Genomic DNA, 24,620 nt, shown 5'->3' on the forward strand with positions numbered 1-24,620 from the left:
CCATCTACTGAAGCTAAACTCAGAGCAGATTAATCTCCTAAACAAATCTATCACACCTATCCAAATTGAAATGGTGATAAAAAAAACCTCCCCCAAAAGAAGAGTCCAGAACCAGATGGCTTCTCAGTTGAATTCTATCAAACCTTCATGGAAGAACTGAAACCAGTCTTTCTCAAATTATGCCACACAATTGAAGATCAGGGAAAGATCCTAACTACTTCTATGAAGCTACCATCACTCTAATACCAAAATCAGGCAGAGATGCCACAAGAAAAGAAAACTACCAGCCCATTTCCCTGATGAACTTGGATGCAAAGATCCTGGACAAAATCCTCACAAACTGAATTAAACAATACATCAAATCCATTATCCACCTTGATCAAGTGGCCTTTATCCCAGGAACACAGTGGTGGTTCAACATACAGAAATCTGTTAATGTAATACACCACATAAACAAGGCTAAACACCAAAACCACATGATCATTTCAACAGATGCAGAAAAGGCCTTTGGCAAAACACAACATTACTTCATGATCAAAACATTGTAGAGAATCGACATGGTTGATTTATATCTGTTTTTTGGTTTTTTGAGGTAGGGTCTCACTCTGGTCCAGGCTGACCTGGAATTAACTCTGTCATCTCAGGGTGGCCTTGAGCTCATGGCAATCCTCCTACTTCTGCCTCCCGAGTGCTGAGATTAAAGACATGTACCACCACACCCGGCTTGATTTATATCTTAACACAATAAAGGCTATATACAAAGCTCCTAAAGCCCAAATACTACTTAATGGAGAGAGACTGAAGGAATTCCCATTGAGATCAGGAACAAGACATGGGTGTCCACTCTCACCTCTGCTCTTTAGTATAGTACTGGAAGTCCTATCTCAGGCAATAAGGCAGGAGAAAGAAATAAAGGGAATACAATTTGAAAATGAAGAAGTTAAGTTAGCACTATTCACAGACAAACTGATTCTATATGTAAGAGACCTGAGAACCTGCTTTCCAAAACTCTTAAAGGTGATAAACTCCTTCAGCAAAGTAGCAGGGTACAAAATCAATGCACAAAAATCAGTAACCTTTCTGTAGCAAATGACAAAGATACAGAGAAAGAAATAAGGGACATGGTCCCATTTTCAATAGCAACAAAAAAATTAAATACCTTGGAAGAGCATTCAACAAGGAAGTGAAAGATCTATACAATGAAAACATAAAAACACTCAAAAAAGAAATTAAGGAGGTCTTAAGAAAATGGAAAGACCTCCCATGCTCCTGGATAGGCAGAATTAATATTGTAAAAATGGCAATCCTCCCAAAGGTAATCTACAGATTTAATGCAATTCCCATCAAAATCCCAACTTCATTCTTCACAGAGATAGAAAAATTGATCTCAAAATTCATATGGAAAAGCAAAAGGCCTCAGATATTGTTGCAGTCCGGTTTGCATTGCTGGTAGAAATCACCTAACCAAGAGCAGCTTCTGGGAAAAAGAGTTTTATTTTGGCTTACAGGCTCGAGGGGAAGCTTCACGATGGCAGGGGAAAACGATGGCATGAGCAGAGGGTGGACATCACCCCCTGGCCAACATAAGGTGGACCACAGCAACAGGAGGGTGTGCCAAACACTGGCAAGGGGAAACTGGCTATAAAGCCCATAAGCCCGCCCCCAACAATACACTCCCTCCAGAAGGCATTAATTCCCAAATCTCCATCAGCTGGGAACCTAGCATTCAGAATACCTAAGTTTATGGGGGACACCTGAATCAAACCACCACATTCCGCCCCTGGCCCCCATAAACTGATATCCATACATGATGTAAAATACAATGCTTTCAGTCTGACTTTAAAAATTCCCATAGTTTTTATCAATTCCAATGATGTTCATATATCCCCATAGTTTAAGACCTTTTAACTGAGCCATAATACCAAAATATAACCTCAAAAAACCCATAATGGCACAGAATAAATATTCACACTGCAAAAGATGGCATTGGGCATAGCAAAGAAACATTTAACCAATACAAGATTTAAAACAACCAGGGCAAACATCAAACTCTGTAGCTTCAAGTACAGCAACTCTAGTCAGTGACAAATCTTCAAGTCCAATAATTCTAACCAGCAACAAGTGTCTGGCATTCCAATTCCGCCCCTCCAGCTAGGCTACTCACAGACCTGGGAAACTTCATTGGGGCCGGCAGCTCCTTGGCAGCCATCTCATGGCCCTGGCATCTCCGCTGGGTCTCCGCTGCAAGCCATGGTTCATCCTCATGGCCCCATGGGGTCTCTATGCAGGCAACCAGCAAACCTGCTTCACACTGCCCATGGCCATTTCCAAAACACAAAACCGTGTTGCAAACTCAATGACCCTCTTTCCAGCATTTCTTATACTCCACAATACCAGGTAGGGTGCCAATTTGTTAATCCAGGGGGGAATAAAGCAGACTTTGAAGAACAAGACACTCCTTGAGCACTCAGGCCCCTTCAAAAGAGTTGACATTCTTCTTGTTGCTCCAGCGCAGGTCAGCTAGCCCAGTCTCAAAGGTTGTAATCTCTCAGTTGCAGCTGAACGGGCAACAGTTCACCCAAAGATTTTTCTTTCTGTACCATATCCCTCTGCTCACACCAATTCATTTCTACGCAAAGCAACCCTGCACAACTTCTCAGGACACAGGCACAAGAGCAAGCTTCTCACACAAACTGCTAGCCCAGTCCAGGCACAGCTTTTTCTCACCCTCATAAGCCAAACCTCACAGTCCATAGTTCTTACTGCATTCAGGTCTTAGAGCTCAGACCAGAATAGTCCATTAAGCTGTACTTACAGCACTGCAAGGCATCTCTTAGGCCTAGGTTTCAACTCCTTCCACTTTCCTCTTGAAAATAAGCTCCAAAAGGCCAAAGCCACATAGTCAGGTGTCTAGCAGCAACCCCACTCCTGGTACCACTTTACTGTTGCAGTCCGGTTTGCATTGCTGGTAGAAATCACCTAACCAAGAGCAGCTTCTGGGAAAAAGAGTTTTATTTTGGCTTACAGGCTCGAGGGGAAGCTTCACGATGGCAGGGGAAAACGATGGCATGAGCAGAGGGTGGACATCACCCCCTGGCCAACAGAAGATGGACCACAGCAACAGGAGGGTATGCCAAACACTGGCAAGGGGAAACTGGCTATAAAGCCCATAAGCCCGCCCCCAACAATACACTCCCTCCAGAAGGCATTAATTCCCAAATCTCCATCAGCTGGGAACCTAGCATTCAGAATACCTAAGTTTATGGGGGACACCTGAATCAAACCACCACAGATATCCAAGCATATCCTCAGCAAAAGAAACACCTCTGGAGGAACCACCAAACTGAGCTAAAACTGTATTACAAAGCCATAGTAATAAAAACAGAATGCAAATTAAATGCAAATTAAAACAACTATGAGATTACACCTTACCCCAGTAAGGATAGTAAGCATCAAAAAATCCAAGGAAAATAAATGTTGGCGAGGATGTGGAGAAATAGGAACCCTTGTCCACTGTTGGTAGGAATGTAAGATGGTACAACCATTTTGGAAACAATATGGAGGCTCCTAAAAAAACTAGCTATAGAGTTACCAACAGACCCATTTATTCCCTTACTGGGCATATACCCTAAAAGCTCCATGCCCCAGCTCAGAGAGATTTGCTCAATCATGTTTGTAGCTGCTAAATTAATATTAGCCTAGAGCTGTAATCAACCCAGATGTCCATGACTAGAAAAATGGATATCCAAGATGTGGTATATCTGCACAATGGAATTCTATACAGCAGTAAGGAAAAAATGACACAATGAAATTAAAAAAAATGGTCAAGCCTGGAACAGCTTATTTTCAGTGATCTCACCCAATCACAGAAAGATAATCGAGACATAGTTTCACTTATCTATAGCTACTAACTTGAATCTACCCAAGTCGCCAACATACCTACCGGACAATAGGGAAGGTAGGAAGGGAGGGGAAGGTAAGTAAGGGAGGGGGTACACAAAACTTGACCCAAAAGGCAATGGTACCATAAAACTCTACATCCCCAAAGACAGACCAAATGGATGAATTTCCACCAGGCCCTTAGAAGGAACATCAGATTCACAAGGCCTGGCAAGGGTAAGAATAAAACTGTTCATTATCTCCTCCTATTTATGCTTTTCTCTCTCTCTCTTACACACACACACACACACACACACACACACACACACACACACACCCTCCCTCCCTCTTCTCTCTCATCCCTCTATCTCTTTTATATCACTTTATACGGTTCTTCCTTCTCTTCTTGGCCACTGACCTGTAAGTACCGGTACTAGCAGGAGTAATCATCCACAATGAGCTTTTGGTCACAGAGACCTACAAGGTTTCCCAAAAGAAGATAGATTTATGTCAGAGTGCTTGAGGACCCGCCATAGGTTAGTGGTAAGACCCTACTGCTGAAGACACCATACAGTGTTGGTATGTAGCATGGAGCGAGGTGGCTGGAAGCTGGAAGGGAGGTAGTCCCCAGACAGTTAGTGCATCTAGTGCTAGAAGGTGCTACATGAGCAACTGGGTGATAAAGACCAATATCTCTCCAAGCAATGCATGGTCTATCTTACTTAGCAGCAAACAACCTGATGTGATGCTCATACAAGTGCAATAGTGGCACATAGCTATGGTGGGAAACCAACTGCTCTCAATTTGGCTAATTGATCTGCTCAGTGGAACAGAACCCATAGCTGGAGCTGGGAAACAAGTCAGAACCATATCCAAAAATGTACCTGCTCTCCACTAAACTATCTCTAAAAAAACAATGTTTAACACATCTACTTGGTGCTTATTTACTCTCTGTTAGAGAATCTGCTTCTCTTTTTCAGATAGAAGCAAATCCTAAGGACAGAACCACCCCATCAAACCTCAAAAGGGCCCCAGCTGAAACTAAGAATAATTGGGGAAACATTCAAGAATGCTGTTTTCTTGGCAAACCAGGAACCAGCACAATGGTGAAGGAGATAGACACAGAGAATAATCAACCCCTACCAAACCAGAGATCCAGAGACACAGAGGCACCCAAGATCTCAACATGGAAGCAGACCTAATATGAACCCAACATAGCTCAGGGAAATTTGTGGAAGAGGGGGCAGAAAGAATGTCAGAGACACACGTTGGGTCATGATACACAGACATTTCCTCGTACTGAAACTGAAGGCTAACCCCACAATGCATGATCCATAGGTCCTAGTGGAGGGGGAGGACAGGGAGGAGGCTAACAATGGCACCAACTTGAACTTCACTGACTACAAAGATAGAAAAAAAGTATTTATGAAGCCAGATTAAATATTCATATAAAGTTTGACCTAAAAAATTATTTGGCAAATATAAAATGCATTAATGTGAATCATGGTCCCACTAGCTAGATATTGTCAGCATTCTTTTAGATTTGGATTTTTTTTTCTAATCTCTATTTATATACATTTTCTAAATTAAGAATAAAAATATGTTCAAAATTAAAAAAAAAAAAAAAAAGAATGTTAGATGGCCAGGTGGGGGAAGCTTTACTGGAAGGCATTGTCCTCCTCAAAGGAACTGTCTGTTGCATCCCTGGCTCAACAGAGACTATTAATAGCCCACTGAAGAGGACCTTCTGGGGAATGCAGGTAGGGGAGTGAGGACCTAAGAGTATAAATCAGTGAGTTATGATCAGTTTGTAATATGCTGATATATTAAAGTTCCCAGTTGAAAATAAGTAAATGAATAAATAAATACATTTTTAAAACGATTATAAGAGTTAAACTAAAAAATGATAACACAGGTATAACTAAGTTGGTTATATTATTAAAGGCTATCAAATTTATGAAGTAAAATTTCAATAGTCTAAAACTAATGCTTGATTCTTCTTTTTATAATTTAAAGCTTTCTTGAATATTGTTCCACTCTTAGCAATGTTTTTAAAATGGCTTAAAACAATTAAAAAAATATTTATTAATTTATTATTTATTTGACAGAGAAAGAGGGAGAGAGAGAGAGAATGGGCATGCTAAGGCCTCCAGCCACTGCAAACTAACTCCAGACATGTGTGCTCCCTTCTGTATCTGGCTAATGTTGGTCCGGGGAAATTGAACCTGGGTCCTTTGGCTTTATGGGCAAATGCCTTAACTGCTAAGCATCCCTCCAGTCCAAAATAAATATTTTTAAATTTAAATTTAATTTAGTTATTTGAGAGAAAGAGAATGAGAGAGAGACAGAGAGAGAGAGAAAGAGAGAGAGAATGGGTACACTAGGATCTTTAGCCACTGCAAACAAACTCCAGATGCATGTACCACCATGTGCATCTGACTTATGTGGGTTCTGGGGAGTAGAACCTAGGTCCTTATGCTCATCAGGCAAGTGCCTTAACTGCTAAACCATCTCTATTGTTCAAAACAAATATTTTTTTTGTTTTGTTTTTGTTTTTTTTTTTTTTTTTTGGTTTTTCGAGGTAGGGTCTCACTCTGGCTCAGGCTGACCTGGAATTCACTATGGAGTCTCAGGGTGGCCTCGAACTGTCAGCGATCCTCCTACCTCTGCCTCCTGAGTGCTGGGATTAAAGGCGTGCGCCACCACGCCCGGCTCTTTTTATTTTTTTTTTAATAAAGAAGACACTTAAAATTTATTGTTAAATTACATCCAAATGTTAAGTTTGTATGTTTTCTCAAAGCATCTATTCTAATAGACAAAAATTTGGCTTGATTATATTAAATTTTACTATGATACTATGTTATCTTTTAAAATGGCAGTTAAATAAATAACTGACAATAAATTGTTAAAAACAAAGAAAAGAAAAATGATCACTGAATCACAGTTTAAAATTCAGATAAACTGCAAACAAAGCTAACTATTCAAGGAAAAGAGAATGCTGGGCTGGAGAAAGGGCTTAGTGGTTAAGGCACTTGCCTTCAAAGCCAAAGGATCCAGGTTCAATTCCCCTGGACCCATGTAAGCCAGATGTACAAGGTGGTACATGTGTCTAGAGTTTGTTTGCAGTGGATAGAGGCCTTGGTGCTCCCATTCTCTCTTTCTTTCTCTCTCTCTCTGTCATACACACACACACACACACACACACACACACACACACACACACTCTGCTTCTTGGTCTGCCTTTGTCAAATAAATTAATAAAAATAAAATATTTAATAAAAGGGAATGTTAAAAAATAGAAACACAGTAAAGTTACTTAAAAGACTATTACAAAGCTGGGGAGATGGCATAGTAAGTAAGAGTACTTGCAGGGTAGTCATGAGGACCTGAGAATGAACCCCAGAATCCATGTAAAAAGCAACAGTCTAAGCAAAAAACAGAGGTCCAAGTTTAGTGAGGGATTCTGTCTCAAGGAAGTAAGGCAGAGGAGTGATAGTAGAGGATATCTAATGTCCTCTTCTGCCTCTGCAAGAGTGGGGCATACTGCAACTTCATACATATGTGTACACACCATTTCCACACATACGACTATCAAAATAAATAAGAATAATTAAAAAGGCAATTACATATATTTTGGAATGGAAGGATATTTATGATGGTAGATAAAAATAGCTATGGACAAATACTGTGAATATTATCACACAATTATTAAAAGAGAAATCATTTTGTGATGATTTTTTAAACATAGATTTGAATATGTGGGTATGATATTAGGAAACACCCTTATTGTATTTTCTAATTTTTAATTTAAAACTATGTTTTTATCCAATAGACATTGGAACAATTATAGTAAAGAAAATACTACTGCATATTACATTTTTTGTTCCAAACATATTGTGTAGTGCATTTGTGTGCTTACTAGAAATCAGTATCTCTTGAAATGACAGAATAAACACTTACCAACTGTGTACAGCTGCTGACTGAATATACAAGTGCCACAACAAATTCCAAGGGGTAGGACAACAGTAAAACACGGGAAACTTCCCTCCCCAGTTTCTGTAACCAGGAAACAGGGAAAAAACATGTATTATTATTTTGAAGTATACATTTTCTCAAGGGACACTCTAAAGTATTGCAGTGCAAGAATCCCTTTTTTTTTTTTTTTGATTTTCTAGTCCCAAAATCTTGACCCATCTCTTTTTACTGTCATTGTAGTTGGTTTATTCTTTATTTTTGTTTATTCTTTATTTGACTTTTAAAACTAAGGTCCTCTGAGTTTTAAGTGACAGGAAATACAGCTCAAATATTTTATTTTTATTTGTTTATTTATTTGACAGAGAGAAAGAGACATAGGAAAAGAAAAAGAGAGAAAGAGAGAGGGAGGGAAGGATGGAAGAAAGGAGGGAATGGGCATGCCAAGGCCTCCCTCTGTTTCAAATGAACTCCAAATCCATGTACCACCTTATACATCTGGCTTATGTGGGTACTGCAGCATTGAACCTAGGTTCTTTGTTTTTGAAGGCAAGTGCTGCAACCACTAAGCAATACCTCCAGCCTTCAAGTATTTTCTTTTCTTTTCTTTTTTAGCAAAAGAAAAATTCATTGACTTAAGTAATATCTGGTACATCTTGATGATGTACTTAAGATCTGATACATCTTGATGATGTATTGAGAACTCAGTTTCATATTCTCTCTGCTACTATCCTATTTGAACTTCTCTGCCAGACATTGTGTCACTTCAAGGGAAGGGTTTGGGAATAATACTAATGGTTGACATTTTAATGTATTACTTACTTTTTTGTTGCCATAATAAAATATCTGGCAAAAAAACCAGATTATGGAAGGTAGGGGTTTGTTTTGGATTATAGTTTCAGGGTTGTAGTCCACTATAGCGGGGAAGACATGATTGCCTGCTGGAGCAGAAGACTGATTTGTCAAATTGCATACACAGTCATGAAGCAGAGTGTGAATGGATAGTGGAGCCAGATCATAAAATTTCAAGGCCCACACCTAGTGACCCACTTCCTCCGGCAAGGTTCTTCTACCCCCTAAAGGTTCCAAATGAAGTTTATTTCACAAGCATTGCTAAAGTCTTTTGAAGCACTAACGTTTGGTGATTTTGAAGTTAAAGTTTAATGCATTCAAATAATTGTACTGTATTATCAGTGTAAATGCTCACATTTATTGAACCATGTTACTATCTAAGGAAGAAATGCAATAATTTAGTACAAAGTATGTGATTGGATATTCAATTAAAAAGAAGAAAGATAGATTCACTTATAGTTAGTATTTGAGGAATTAAGAGAAAAATTCATATAAGATGCAAAATGGGCTATTAAGAAAAGGCTATGTTAAATTGGAAATTATTGCATATTTACATTTTGAACCAGTAGTGGCAATTGCAAAATTCTTTTGTTCAAGTTTGGAATAATTTTCTTATATTAAGAGATCTTTAGTGACTCAAGTCTATAATCCCTACCTGGCAGAGGTGGGCAATTGTGGGTATGAGGCCAGCCTGGGCTATATAGTAAGTTCCTGTCTTAATAGCAATAGTAAGAAAAAAAAAAAAAAACCACTCCCCCAACTTCCAAAAGATAACATGAGTGACTTTAGTCTAATGTACAGGCAATTATCATTGAAGCCTTACTTAAAAAATTTTAAAAATATATTTATTTATTTGCAAGCAGCGAGAGATAGAAGAAAGATAGAGTGAATGGGCATGCCAGGTTATTCAGCCACTGCAACCGAATTCCAGATGCATATGCCACTTTGTGCATCTTTTATGTAGGTACTAGGGAATCAAATCCAGGTTTTTAGGCTTTGTAGGCAAATACCTTAACCACTGAGCAATCTCTACAACCTGAAACCTTACTTTTTTCCCTTTGTTTATTTTGTTGGGCAAGTAAAGAATTCAAATGGGAGCTCACTCTTGCTGCTATCTTCTACCTGCTGTGATAAGACATAATACCTAGCCTCTGCTCTATAGTCCTTCCTCTGTAATCATAGGGATTCCTTTTGAGATTGTAAGCCAAATTATATGTTCTTCTCTCATCAGCTGCTTTTTATAAGGAATTTTGACCCAGAAACATGTAGACAACTACAACTGAAGATGGGTACCAGCAAAGTGCTAGAGACCTGAATATGTGGATTTTGGTCTTTTGAAACTGAGCTGTGGGAGGAATATTGGAGCATTTTAAACTGGACTAAGAGATGCCTTGCAGTGCTATAAGCAGAACTAAATGTATTATTTTGGTGAGAAATGAAAGACCTAAATGAAGAGTCTCTGAAGCTTGGATTATGAGGGGAAAAAGAAATTTGTAAGGACTGAGCCAGAGGCAGTTCATGTGAGAGGTTGGCTGTGCTCTGTTCAGGTCCTGAGAAATTAAGCATAGTTGATTTTAAAAGTAATAGACCTGTGTTTGGTGGGGAAAGTAGAATAAGGATATTTAAAGTTCAGCATAGACAGAAATAAAAGTTTTGGGCTACAGACTATAGTCAGTACAGCCACAATTCTTTGAGGTACTACCAACATTGAGATGTGCCCAACTACTCTTTATGGAGACAGTGGGAGAGCTGATTCTCATTTTAATAGAGTGGATCTGAAGGAAAAACCTTGGACTTTTAAAAGTCAGCTTTATTTCCCCGTGGATTAACAAGTTTGGTAACATAGTTAGTACTGGTTTTGGAAGTATGATAAATGCAGGAAAGAGAAGGTCATTGGATTTTTAATGTGTTCTTTTGGAGAATGCCCTTAGGTGATATGGAATAGGATCATAGTCCATGACTAGAAGTTATGATTTGCCATGGCATTGAGTCATGAGGATGACCTGTGGTTGCAGTGGAGACCCTAAGATTTTGGAGATGCCAGGATGGTTACCAAAGAAAGCTGCTTGTCTGACTCAGGTGAATCTCCCTGGAAAGCAATTAGCTAATGCTAGGGTGATGGAATTTGTACCCCAGCATTTCATCATGGGTCCCAGACGCTGGACATGGAGATACAGTATTTGATGCTTGCCCTGCTAGTTTTAGATCTTACATTGGCTTGGTTTTTTTCCTGCTATGCCTTCTTTTAGTAGTGAGAATGTTTACTCTGAGCCATTACATATATTTAACTTGTTTTTTATTTTACATGCTTACTTATACTTAAGAGACTATGTTGGGTTTCAGATGAGATTTTTGGACTTTGGGCTTTTGAACAGTGCTAGGACTGGTAAAGACTATGGGGACTTTTAAAGTTGAAGTAAATGCATTTGCATCACGAGATGGTCATGACCTTATGGGAGCCAAGGGTGATATGTGGTAGTTTAAAGGTGAAATGTCCAGTATAGCATCATGGGTTTTGAATACTTGGTTCCCAGCTGGTGGCAATTTGGGAGTTGAAACCTTGCTGAAGAGGAGTGCTTCTGGGTATGAGCTTAGGGGTATGATAGAAGTTCCCCTTGCCAGTGGGAGCTCATCTCACTCTTGCTGCTTTCTGCCAGATGCTATGGCAAGATGTGATGCCCAGCCTCTCCCATCCTTTCCCTGCCATGATAAAACTTCCTCTTCAGACTGTAAGCCTTACTCCTATCAAGGAAAGAGAATTTAAATGGCTTCTTACTATTTACTAGAATATTACATATGCGACTTAGCATTTTTACTCTGTTTTTCAAGGTAGAGTCTCACTCTAGACTAGCTGACCTGGAATTCACTATGTAGTCTCAGGCTGGACTCAAACTCATGGTTATCCTCCTACCTCTGCCACCTCAGTATTGAGATTAAAGGCATGTGACAACATACTGGCCTTAGACTTAGTTTTGAATTAAAGCTTTCAATTATGAGTTCACCACTAAATAAAAAAAAAATTGTGAGGAACAATATTTACCTCCTAAGTCTTCAGAATCACTAAAAATAACAATTTTGAAATTAAGATGTTCTTATAGATTCATCACTTACTGCTTGTGCAAAGTTTCTATATGACACAGTTTGGAAACGAGACAATTCACTTAATGTCAGAGCTGCTGCAGCAAGTACTAGGATTATGGAAACTATGTTCATGGTCAAAGCACATAAAACCTGAGAAGAAGACATAGAAGAAAGTTATTATACTCAGAATAAACACTTTGTTAAATTATTTGCTTTGATTAAAAATAAAACTTGAATGTAGTTTGTGAGACTTTTGAAGTGTTTATACATGTTGTAGTTACTTTCTTGTTGCTGGCATAAAACACCCGACCAAAAGCAGCTGATGGGAGGAAAGATGTTTATTTTAGCGAACAGTCTCAAGGGAAGCTCCATGATGGCAGGGGAAAGATGGCAGAGCAAAGGGTGGACATCATCTACTTGCCCACATCAGGTTAAAACATCAGCAGTAGAGTGAGCCAAACTCTAGCAAAGGCAAACTATTTAAAATATTCCTAAGCCCACCCCCAAAACATGTCCAGCAAGGCTCCACTTCCAAAATTGTCATTAGCTGGGAATCAAGCTCATGTGTTCTAGCAAGGCTCCACTTCCCAGATTGCCATCAGCAGGGAACAAAGCATTCATCACACATGAGTTTATGGGAAACAGTTGATTTAAATCACTGTAATATATTTTCCATTCATGCAAAATATTTTCTGGTTTTCATTAATTCATTAATCAAGAGGCAAAATATACATTATCATCAGAATAATAAGCATCAACTTTTGAAGTCCACTGGGACGCAAAGACATTTCCTTCTACAATTGAGTGTATTACCTCCAAGGAAGGTTAAGGGGTTCCATTAAAGATTAACAAGCAAAACCCAATGGAAAATGGCAACTGCTTATAGAAATAAAGTTAAACAGAAACCAAAATGTTTTAATCTCTGCTTTTCATTAGCTGAGAAAATTTGTATTTTGGGGCAGACATTAGGTTTATTTTTTTAATATCTGTAAAAGTTTAAGATCAGTCCAAATTATTTCTATGCTGTCTTTCAAGTCTAATATTCCAATATTTCTCAATATTTTTCCATCTATAACATAGAAAAATCTTTTATTTGGATAAGATTCCTGCTCTTATATAAGAACAACCTCATTCCCAAAGTGGATAGTTTAAAAAACTGAAGTTTTACAGCACTAAAATGTTTCCATGTATAGGCATGAAAACCTATTAAATATTTTTCCTAGTCACAATATTCTTCTTCTTCTTTTTTAGAGATAGCAAGAGAGAGGGAGAATTGGCATGCCAGGGTCTCAGCCACTGAAATTGAACTCCATACTCTTGTGCCACCTAATGGGCATGTGCAACCTTGTGCTTGCTCACCTTTGTGTGTCTGGCTTACATAGGATCTGGAGAGAGATCAAACATGAATCCTTAGGCTTCATAGGCAAGTGCCTTAACCACTAAAACCATCTCTCTAGCCCCATAATATTCTTATAATTTTAAAAAGCAGGACACTAAAACAAAACCTTTCATTAAAAATAGAAGCTTGGGCTGGAGAGATGTCTCAGTGGATAAAGGTACTTGCCTGTAAAACCTGTCAGTTTGGTTTCAATTCTCCAGTACCCACGTAGATCCAGCTGCCCAAAGTGGCACATGCATCTGGAGTTCATTTGCAAAGCCAAGAGGTTCTCCCTCTCTCTCTTTCATTGCAAATAAATAAAAATATTAAAAACATAAAAGCTTTAAGATAATTATAACTTTAACTAGTAAAGCAATTTTTCTATATTAATTTTTCTATATTAACTTATAGTCAATCATGGATCTTTACTTAATTCCTTATTTTTTTTTCCATAGGGGAAATGAAGAAATTTCACAAAATTTCTTTATAGTTTACACTTACTCTCTTGACATTAAAATCTATTGCTTTGTGATGAGTGATTTCTAGAGACATACTCAAACCTTCAACTTACCAGATTGCGACTGGGTTTTTTTGCTGAACTTATTGTGAAGGCCCCTGCAAGGATATACTGGATATAAAACATATTTATAAGTGCTCATTGATAATTCTCATCAACTTAAAACACATTTTTAATCAATTCCAGTTTCTAAGTCAATTGTTTTCAGAATATTTACAGTACAAAGTAGAGAGGTTTCAGATGACAAGGTGAAGACAAGGTACCTTCATGAAGTAATGATGTAATCAAAAGGTAGCTGCTATTGAAAGTAATAGGAGAGTCAAAACAGACTAATGCAGAGGATAGTAGGCAGAATTCAAGTGGTATCTGGCAATGATAGCCTAAGCAATCCTGAATCCAGGACCAAATTTTCTTATATGTATGTGTGATACCTCAAACACAACTCATTCTGTTATTATTATTATTCTATTGTTCCTAATGAGAGTATGTCATTGATTGCAATGACTACATATCCAAAGGAAAAAGTCAGCATAAACGGCCCATAAGTCCATTGTGCTTTGTGACTGCACAGAAAATGATTCTTGAGAGAGTATAATCACTATGAAAGTGACAATCTTTTGCCTTATTTAAGAAGGTATTCTGGGGCTGGAGAGATGGCTTAGCGGTTAAGCGCTTGCCTGTGAAGCCTAAGGACCCTGGTTCGAGGCTCGGTTCCCCAGGTCCCACGTTAGCCAGATGCACAAGGGGGTGCACGTGTCTGGAGTTCGTTTGCAGAGGCTGGAAGCCCTGGCGCACCCATTCTCTCTCTCTCCCTCTAACTGTCTTTCTGTGTCTGTTGCTCTCAAATAAATAAATAAATAAAATTAAAAAAAAAAAAAAGAAGGTATTCTGGAAGCCAGGTGTGGTGATACACACCTTTAATCCTAGCACTACTTGGGAGGAGAGGTAGGAGGATTTTCATGAGTTCCAGGCCACCCTGAGACTATATGATAAATCCCAGGTCAGCCTGAGCTACAGGAAGACCCTATATTGAAAAACTAAGAAAAAAAAAATAAAGGTATTTAGGGCTGGAAAGATGCCTCAGAGGTTGAGGCATTTACCTGCAAAACTTAACGACCAGGGTTCAGTTCACCATCTGGAGTTCCTTTGCAGTGGCTACAGTCCCTGATATTCTCTCTCTCTACTGGGTGTGGTGGTGGACACCTTTAATTCCAGCACTTGGGAGGCAGGAGGATCACTGTGAGTTCGACACTAGCCTGAGACTACATAGTAAATCCCAGGTCAACCTTGGTTAGAGTGAGACCCTACGTCAAAAAACAAAAACAACAACAGCAACAAAAAAGAGGCATTCCACATTATGAAAATCAATGTGGAGGCTTCTCAAAAAACTAAAAAGTCAAACTACCACATGACACAGCTCTACCACTCCTAGACTTATACCCAGAGGACTTTATATGCTATGACAGAGATACTTGCATATTAATGTTCACTGCTGTTGTATTCACAATAACTAGGAAATGGAATCCATCTACATTTCTATCAACTGGTGTCTAGATAATGAAAATGTGATACATATATGCAACAGAATTTTATTCATCTATAAAGAAAAATGAAGCAATGAAATTCTCATTAAAATGGATGAAACTGAAAAAAAATATTAAGTGAGAAAACCAAGGTGCAGAAGGATAAGCATCACAAGTTCTCTCTTATATGTATGTCCTAACTTTTAGTGTTTGTCTATATGTAAACATGGACATCTTAGAGTGGTATAGGATATGAAACTAGATAGGCGACTATGAGAGGAGTACAAGAGATAATGAGAAAGGGTGGAGAAGGGGACACACAAAATGAAACATATTGCAGGAAAGTAGAAAGGAGGCTATGTATGGGGGGCAAAAGGGAGGATGGAAATAGGGGGAAAGGGAAACAAAAAGAAAATTTGCTCAAAAAATTCCAAAATGAAACCAATTCTTTGTATGCTAATAAAAATAAAGTAAAAATGAATAAATATATAAAGTATTGCATTATTTCATGTCAGGAAGTCTATTTGTTTAAATTTTATTTACTTACTAGACAATGGAGAGAGAGAGAGAGAGAGAGAGAGAGAGAGAGAGAGAGAGGTAGGAAAAGTATGAGCATGCCAGGTCCTCCCACCACGGCAAAGAAATTCCAGTTGCATGTGCCACTTTGTGCATTTGGCTTTACATGGGTACTGGGGAATCAAACCTGGGCAATAAGGCCTTGCAAGCAAGTATTACTGGCTGCTGAGCCACCTCTCCAGCCCAGGAAGTGTATTTTCTGAGAAATATAAAGCATTGTTCTATTTAAAAGCTACACAATTTTCCCAAAATATTTTTCTGTATCAGTGGTCTTGGCAAAAGATAACCTTTGGAAAAGTAGCATTTATGCTACATACATTATTTGGGAAGACTAACCATTGAAGCTTACAAATTCCACAAGAATTTAAATCCATACATTCTGTACCTAATTTTGTTAAAACTGGTAAGGTTTATTTTAAAAAAAATATTTTTATTTATTTCTTTATTTGTTTACTTATTTGACAGAGAGAAAGAGGGAGAGAGAGAGAATGAAAATAGAACAGGTAAGATTTCTAAGGAAGTAGACAGTGAAGGTTAGCTACTAGCTCAAGGTACAAAGTTAAAATAACAATAATTTATTACATATTATCAAGTTTTACAAAATTCCTTTCAAAGTTTATAACCTAAATGACAACTTTTGCATTGGATTGAATTTGGAAAAGAAATAGTTTATTGTAGAAGTTAGTGCTGCAGTTTTTCTAACACGAATAATTAAACATGAAGGGATATGCATCATTTATCTCAATTCTGTCTGAAATTACCTGTTTTCTTCTATCTTTCCCAAGGCAATGCTTTGATATTTATGAGTTAATGAATAATTTATTATTTGTTCCTAGTGAGCTAGTGTGTTACTTACTAAACATGTATTGCTCATTTAGAGCTTGTCCTTTAATACTTTTGAGCCAGTGTATTCAAATCTTAATTTCATGTATCCACATCGAACACTACTTTGTACTTTTCTAGGTCATGTTCTTTGGCATTAAAACTCTAACAATCCTTTTACCACCTTATCTATATTCTCAGACCCTTAGCTCCCTGTGAAATTCTTTATCACCAGCCCAAATTCCATAGTCAGCCATCACAAACACTCCCCTGTTATCTATTTTCAACTTTCCCATATCCTTCTTATCTTATTAAATTCTGACTAAATGTACTTTCCTGTCTATTCTATACTTGGACCCATGAAGCTGATCATGGCTGTAAAAGACACACAGCCTATCTCACCATATGATCATGTTCCTAAATCTTGAGTCCTTAATGCTGCATGAAAACAAAATTACTTTTCTATAATCCATACAGTCTCTTCCTTTCCCTAGATAGCCAGTTCATATTCTCTCCTCACTCTTCCAATCACCAACCCACTTGCCTGTCCTCACTTTCATCTCCTATCTTGCTTCCTAACTCACTATGGTATTTGAAGCTACTTTAAGAAATCTTCTACAAGTTCCCAACCTCCTGTCAAAATCTTTCTCCCTCAGCTTCTCCCTCTTGTTACCCTACCTTGACACTACATTAATGTTGATGATCCTTGGCACAGGTTGTCCTCTGCATTGTAGGATGTTTAGTATTAGCCTCTGCCCACTAGATGTAAAAATTCAGAATATCTCCAGGTATTATGAAATGCTTTCTAAGAAGTAAATTGACCTCTAGAGGAGAAACATTTCTGGAGATGATAATTACTTATGTTCTTAGCTCATTCACCTTCTCTTCCCTGCATAAATACATGTCTACAGTATTTCCTTATTTATCTCATTTTATTTGCTTTTGTTTTCTTTTGCTTTAGTCAACTCAGCAAAAACATAGAGACATAAATTTCTTCAGATCTCACCTTATTTTCCTACATTTCTGTTGCCCCAAATTTTCCAGCTATCATCCCATTTCTCTGTATTACATTATAGCAAAGTCCTTTACAGAATCTATCTATATTTGGTGTCTCTAATTCCTCTTCTCCTATGTTTCCTAGTCCAGCTCTAATCAAGACTTTGCTTCACCATAATTTTCCTATATATAAATTTAGAAACTGTACCCTACCTTCTAAAATTGGTGTGAATATTATATACTAATTAATAAATCTGTATTAATGTGTTCTACTCACAAAAATTCCCCATAAAGCACATCCTGTTTTGTAAGTTAAAGGTTCATAAGTCCCAAATGTTCCTTTAATTTGTCCCATATACAAAACCAATAAGAAATACCACATTAAAACATGAAAGATGCCGACCATCACTTGTATAACCTGTGGGAAGAGAGAGTTGTTAGTGCTGAATCAATGCATTTAAAAGCAAAATTTCAGTAAACATAAACTACAAAAAAGTTTAACATCTTTTTTAAAGATGGGAGTAAAATAGGCATTTAACAATGTATTCCTCTGGTAGATTATTCCATAAAGAAGGCCTTAAACAGGAAGGACAAGCCAAAGCTTGTAAAGAACTCTGCCAACATGTGGAGAATGGCAGGATTTTCTTTAAAAACAAAAAAAGATATTTTAGAGCCTGTCAATGGATTTCCTCCTGCCTACTCCACCAAAGTTTTGCTATATGTACAGGTTTCTGGGGAAAATATTTAGAGCTTTCATTCTGTGCCAAGAGTACTCTGTTACCACAAAACTGAGAATCCCTACTCATTAATCAGATAGGAGACAGACAATTGTCTTTACAGTATATAAGTCAGAGGAAAACTTGAGTTTTCTCCTCCCTATTTTTCAAAGCACCTGATTCTGATAGCTCCTTGGTATTTTAAAAGAGAGCTAGATAAACTGGAACCCCACAGGTTCATAACTTAATAGAAATGTGTAATCATCTTATTGTATAGACAGCAGTACAGCTATTAAAAGAGTCTGGTAGTCTTTCTAACTTGCATGCCTTTAATTTTAATTGCTCATTTAGATTTTTCTTATTACCCTGTGTGTGGTGATTTAGTCAGTATACTTATATGTACACATTTGTTTATGAGGGTACATGGGAGCAGACAAAATCTGTAGAAGGCAGTATTTCAATGTGTGGCATGTGTGTGGTATATGCAGATGTGTGTGCCCTGTGTGCAGGTATGTGGGGCAGGTGGAGGACATCAGACATCTTCCCCTATCACATTTCTGCCTTATTTTCTCTCACTGAACCTGAGATTACTTTTTTATTTTTAAATTAGACCTGCTGACCAGAGCCCTACCAATCCTCTTGTCTCTGCCCCACTCAGCACTGGTGTATACTTAGGTATGGCCAAACCTTCTTTTCTATGTGGGTTCTGGGGATTAAACTCAGGTCTTTATGCTTGCACATCAACCACTTTTGTCCACTGAGATGTCTCCCCAACCTCAACATGTTTTGAAACAACAACAATCTCTTTGCTTTTTGATTTAATCAAATCTGCTCCTTTCAGGTCCAAGGTTGCCATTTCGAATTAATCAATTAATTTTTATTATATTGCATATTGGTCATATTCCCATTGGGTTATACTCTATGTTCTCAGTACTGAAATAGTTTATGATCTTGAATTCAAAGTGAAATCTTACTTACCCCTAAAACAAGGATATTTGCTGTAGAGATTTTTGAACATGCCATATTACCAGCTTTTCCTCTGGCTGGTTTTGTTTATAATCTTTGGTGATATTTTTGTCAAACTTCTATGAAACAATACAAAACACATAGACAGGATTTTTTTTTCAAAGAAAAGACACATATTTGAATCATTTGACAACAACCTTCCAAACTTAGCTGTCCCTAGTTACCAGTGACTCTAGATGATAAAGTGTAAAGGTTTCCCAGAGAGTAGTATCCTCTTCAACTGTTCATTTACATTTTCAATCAATTTAATGCTATTCATATGCCTTGCTTGCATTTTTTTAAAAATTTATTTGAGAATGACAGACACAGAGAGAAAGACAGGTAGAGGGAGACAGAGAGAATGGGCACATCAGGGCTTCCAGCCACTGCAAACGAACTCCAGACACGTGCGCCCCCTCGTGCATCTGGCTAACGTGGGACCTGGGGAACCGAGCCTTGAACCGGGGTCCTTAGGCTTCACAGGCAAGCGCTTAACCGCTAAGCCATCTCTCCAGCCCCTTGCTTGCATTTTTAAAAGCAGGTTTTTGTGCTTACATTTCTAAAACTGATTTTTTTCTGACACATACTTCCTGTCTAGCTATTCTTTGTACATTGAAAGAACTTTGTAAAAAATATTTATGTAGTTGAGACAGAGACAGAGACAGAGAGAGAGAATGGGCATGCCAGGGCCTCTAGCCATTGCAAATGAACTCCAGATGCATGTGGATTTACATAGGTACTGGCAAATTGAAGCCTGGTCCTTAGACTTTGCAGGCAAGTGCCTTAACCTATGAGCCCTGTCCAGCCCCCAAAGCTTTTTATATTAACAAAAAACTTGTCAAAGTTGCCTCTGCAATCTTTTTTCTTTTTTTTTTTTGGCTTTGAGTTTCATATTTGGCTTTTAGGTCAGGGTTAAACTGTATTTGAATGTTGGGTCTTGAATGACAATTAACTAGACCCTCACAAGACGGCAGCAGAGCTTTGGAGTTGGAGGGTAGAAAGAAGGAACGTGGGGCAGGCTCCACAGGAGGCCTGCCTCCTTGACAAGGGCCGTCATCCTTTCTAGTCTGCTGTCTGGCGATTTTATTTTCTGCTAAAAGCAACACACACACAAATGATAGTATTTTATTATAGAAAAAGCACCCCAACCACAGGGTTTCGTAAACACTGGTTAGGTTAACAAGTGCAACTTTAAATACAAAGGAATGAGGCAAAACCTACAGTTTGCCTTTAGGAGAAATTTGGGATACACATGTGCTGCAGCTGCCGACGCACTGCTTTGGCATGAGCTCAGAAGACCCATTTTCAGTTTCAAAATGATGGCAAGACGTGGCATCAGATACGCCCCTAAAGACGACCCCACATCAGTGTGTGGCGGAGGTCGAGGGAAGGCTGGGCTCGGCACCTCTACCTCAGAGCCTTTGGGCTGCCCCACAGTGTCTTCCTAGACCTGCAGGCGCCACACACTACACAGTCCTCCAGTCACATCCAAGTACCTCGGGCTACTGCCTCCTCCAGTCAGTCCAGCTACTTCCCAGTCCCCCTCCCTTGTTCCTTCAGCATCGTTCCCACTGTGGAGAAGCCATACAGTTATCTAACGGCACAGCTCAGATGTTTCCTAATCAACTAGACAAGGCAGGACACAGACACAAACTCAAGACTGAACCTCAAGTTCAGGTTCACATGGCATGCCAAGCCACTCTACAATTCTTTCCCAGCCTGGCGTCGTGGTGCACGCCTTTAATGCCAGCACTCGGAAGGCAGTGCCTCTGCAATCTCAAAATCTCACTTTTTTCTGTTATTCCTGTATTTCTCTCTACTGTTTAGATAATCTTCATATCTATAGTTTATAGCAAGATAGATAAACTTGGCTAATAATTATATTCCACTGTGGAATTGTATCCCCTTGTAGGCTTGGAATTCTGTATCTATTATGTCATTTAGGAAGGACCCCATTTCTGGTTTCTCTGGTACCATTAGAAAGGGAAGAGCTACTTCCTCTGACCTGAGGAGATAGAACCTGTCAATCATTCACCTGGTCAAGAGATTACACTCACCACTACAGACATCCTAAAGAGGAAGGAATAGTTATCCCCTTAATATACTGTAGTTCACTATACCCACAAGAATCATCATCCTTAGGGCAGTTTTACCCTCACAGAGCCTGCCCACTTTTCTGAGTTCTAACTCTAAAAGGGCAACTTTTCCATTTTTTCTCTTCTTTGAATACCTGCCAAAATCCCAAGCATGCTTTTGTTCTGACACTTTCTTCTCAATAAACTTCGTTTGTCTTATTCATGTCTTGTTATTGTCTGTGTTCCTAATTTCTCCTGGCCATGAGACAAATAACAGTATGAAAAGTTGCAACACATTCAGTCACCATCTTTGTAAGTAATCAAGAGAGGGTTGACTCAGGCAACTGAGTTTAATCTCTTTGTCATGACTGTAAAAATCCATGGAATTATAAATAATGAAAGGACATATCTAGATATTATTATTTGTTATTATGTAATTTTTTTTAGAAAACATGAAAAGAGAAAATCAGTCATTTTATACATATTAGTAAACTCTCACATGTAGTTTAACAGCTAAAGCATCATGAGATGACAGGAATGAAATATGTAGCATCACTATAGTATTTGAGGCTCTCACTAAAGTCACCTCAAGTGAAGCACTCATAACAATACTAATCATAAAAACACGAAAAAATACTAATCAGGGCTGGCTTAGTGGTTAAGGTACTAGCTTGCAAAGCCTAATAACCCATGTTCGACTCTCCAGATCCCATGTAAGCCAGATGCATAAGGTAACACAAGCACACAAGGTCACATATGCACACAAGGTGGTGCAAGCATCTGGAGTTCAATTACAGTGTCTTGAGGCCTTTGTGCACCAATTCTCTTTCTCTCTCTCTTTCTCTTGCTCTTTCATATAAACAAAAAGGGAAGACTGGGGAAATGGCTTAGTGGTTATAGCATTTGCCTGCAAAGCCTAAGGGCCTGAGTTTTATTCCCCAGGACCCATGTAAGCCAGATGCACAAGGGGGCACATGTGTCTGGAGTTCTTATGCAGTGGCTAGAGGCCTTGGAATGCCCATTCTGTCTTTCTCTCTATCCACTTTTTTCTCTATCATAAATAAATTAAAAAAATATTTTTTAAAAAAGTCCAGTATGTTGGGCTTGCCTCAGACAAACAAAAATACTAATCAGAAAAAAGTGCCCAAGATCTTCAGCTTAACTCAGCTAAGAAAAACGTGCTGTAATAAATTGCACTTGGTTAGAATTCTTTCTAAAAAAAATTCTAATTTTGTTATTCTACAGATCCAAATCCAATTAGCATCCCAATTTTGTAAAAATAAGCAAGTAGTAATTTATTTTTTGATGATCCCATCACTAAGAGTCAGTGAAGAAGTCCCTGAGTCCTTATTCCCAGCCCCATTACCACATACTAAACTTTACACAGATACTCTGGAATGGTGGAGCTCATGTCTAACATACATTTTTGGCATCATTGGCAGAGGTACAACCCCTCAATGTCTTCAGATAGAACTAAACTAAATATATGAAAACACATATTTTAAAAGTAGAATTAAGTCCAAATTCTTCTGCAGACACATAAATTTCCTCATGAACTGCTCTTAGCTTAATATCTCAACTCATTTGGCCACTTTCAGTCTCAACCTAACAACTTTAACAGTAACTGGCTTGAAAATCCTGCTGACTCACAAGTGTGTTAGATAACTTGCTTATTCTCCTAACATGCTGCCCATTATTCCTACCCTGGTATTTTCTACCCTTTGATTTTCAAGAGTGACTCCAAAGTTATTGTGTGCTCCCAGAAGCCAAGGAATTCGTTTCCATGTACTCAGGGCCAGTCCTATTTATTGTACTGGCCATATGTATGCATCAACCCATTCCCCTCTTTTCTGATTGGGGCAGCTTTTGGTGGGAGCCTTGAGGTGTTCCCCTTGCTAAGCTATGAGTGTTAAAAGAATTTAGTCACATACAGAGACTCGACGTGGAATGAATTCAAGAATAAGCAAGTGAGTCCTGCATAGTGGCATAGCCAGCTGCCTGTGAGGCTGAGGCAGGAAGATTGCTTGATCTGAAGAGCTGGATAGCAGCCTCTGCAACCTAGTGAGATTCCATCTCTCAAAATAGATAAATAGGGCTGGAGAGATGGCTTAGCGGTTAAGCGCTTGCCTGTGAAGCCTAAGGACCCCGGTTCGAGGCTCGGTTCCCCAGGTCCCACGTTAGCCAGATGCACAAGGGGGCGCACGCGTCTGGAGTTCGTTTGCAGTGGCTGGAAGCCCTGGCGCGCCCATTCTCTTTCTCTCTCTGCCTCTATCTGTCTTTCTTTCTGTGTCTGTCGCTCTCAAATAAATAAATAAAAAAAATTTTAAAAAATATAGATAAATAAAAGTGCAAGGGATGGCGTGGTATGTGTGTGTGTGCGGAGGTGGTGGTGGTGGTGGTGTGTGTGTGTGTGTGGAGGGGTGTTACAGTATTCGGACTTTGTGCTCTTTTTGACACTTAGGAAATGTGACATTATTACCTTACATTTTTTTAAAGTCCCAAAGATGGAGTTTCACCCTCTCAGGTGCGAGCCAAGGCTGAGTTCCAGTCCTCACGTCAGAGCCCAGCCCTGCCGGGGAGGCAGATCTTGGCAGGTGGTTCCCTCAGCGCCGGGTCTCCAGGCTCCACTGTGTGTCCATGACAGAGGCAGCGTGGAGTCCGACACCCCTGCGCCTCCTCGGGCTCCTCAGGCAACACGGGTTGCCAAGGCCGGCGCGGACCCTCCTGCGCCTGCGCGCCCACTCCGGAGGGGCGGGGAGGGGAGGAGTGGAGAGGGCGCGCCCTGCGCAGGCTCAGTGCGGCTACAGGCCACGTGACGGACCAGCGGCTGTCGACCCGCGGAGTCTCTGGAAACGGCTTCCGGAAGCTGCGTGTGAGTCGGCCCCTGGCCCCTTCAGACGTGCTTCTGCTGACGCAGGCAGGCCGCAGAGGCCAGGTTTCCACCTTCTCTGTCACCAGTGAAAATTTTTGAAGACGAATGTGCTTTAGATGGATTAAACATTTTAAAAGGTGAATATCTGAGTTAATGGCTCAGTTCTTCCTCCCTTCATCCTCCCTCCAACATAAATAGCAAAAGAAAGAAACGAAGGGAGTGTTCAGCAAATGGGCAGAATGAGTGTTTGATCCCCAGGCTAAGGGGTCTGGCCTTTCAGGGTATCTGCCTGGAATGTGTGATACAGGCCATGGTTCAAACAATGTTTATGAAGAAGGGCAAGCAGCACTTAGGAA

At 39.2% G+C, this 24,620-nt stretch overlaps 1 protein-coding gene across 1 annotated transcript in view; it reads right to left on the reverse strand.

Moving 5' to 3' along the window:
- Positions 1 to 23,953, reverse strand: part of Ms4a13 (membrane spanning 4-domains A13) — a 50,210-nt gene extending 26,257 nt beyond the window's left edge. The window contains exons 1-6 of the mRNA XM_004667568.2: positions 23,872 to 23,953; positions 19,291 to 19,397; positions 17,874 to 18,014; positions 13,734 to 13,790; positions 11,815 to 11,934; positions 7,840 to 7,935 (exon numbers count right to left, since the gene is read on the reverse strand). Coding sequence (XP_004667625.2) covers positions 7,840 to 7,935; positions 11,815 to 11,934; positions 13,734 to 13,790; positions 17,874 to 18,014; positions 19,291 to 19,335 — 459 coding nt within the window. The 5' untranslated portion in view covers positions 19,336 to 19,397; positions 23,872 to 23,953. The remainder of the gene's footprint in view (positions 1 to 7,839; positions 7,936 to 11,814; positions 11,935 to 13,733; positions 13,791 to 17,873; positions 18,015 to 19,290; positions 19,398 to 23,871) is intronic.
- Positions 23,954 to 24,620: the final 667 nt, after the last annotated feature.

This window comes from Jaculus jaculus, chromosome 1 (genome assembly GCF_020740685.1).
Source record: "Jaculus jaculus isolate mJacJac1 chromosome 1, mJacJac1.mat.Y.cur, whole genome shotgun sequence".
Taxonomy (NCBI): Eukaryota; Metazoa; Chordata; class Mammalia; order Rodentia; family Dipodidae; genus Jaculus; species Jaculus jaculus.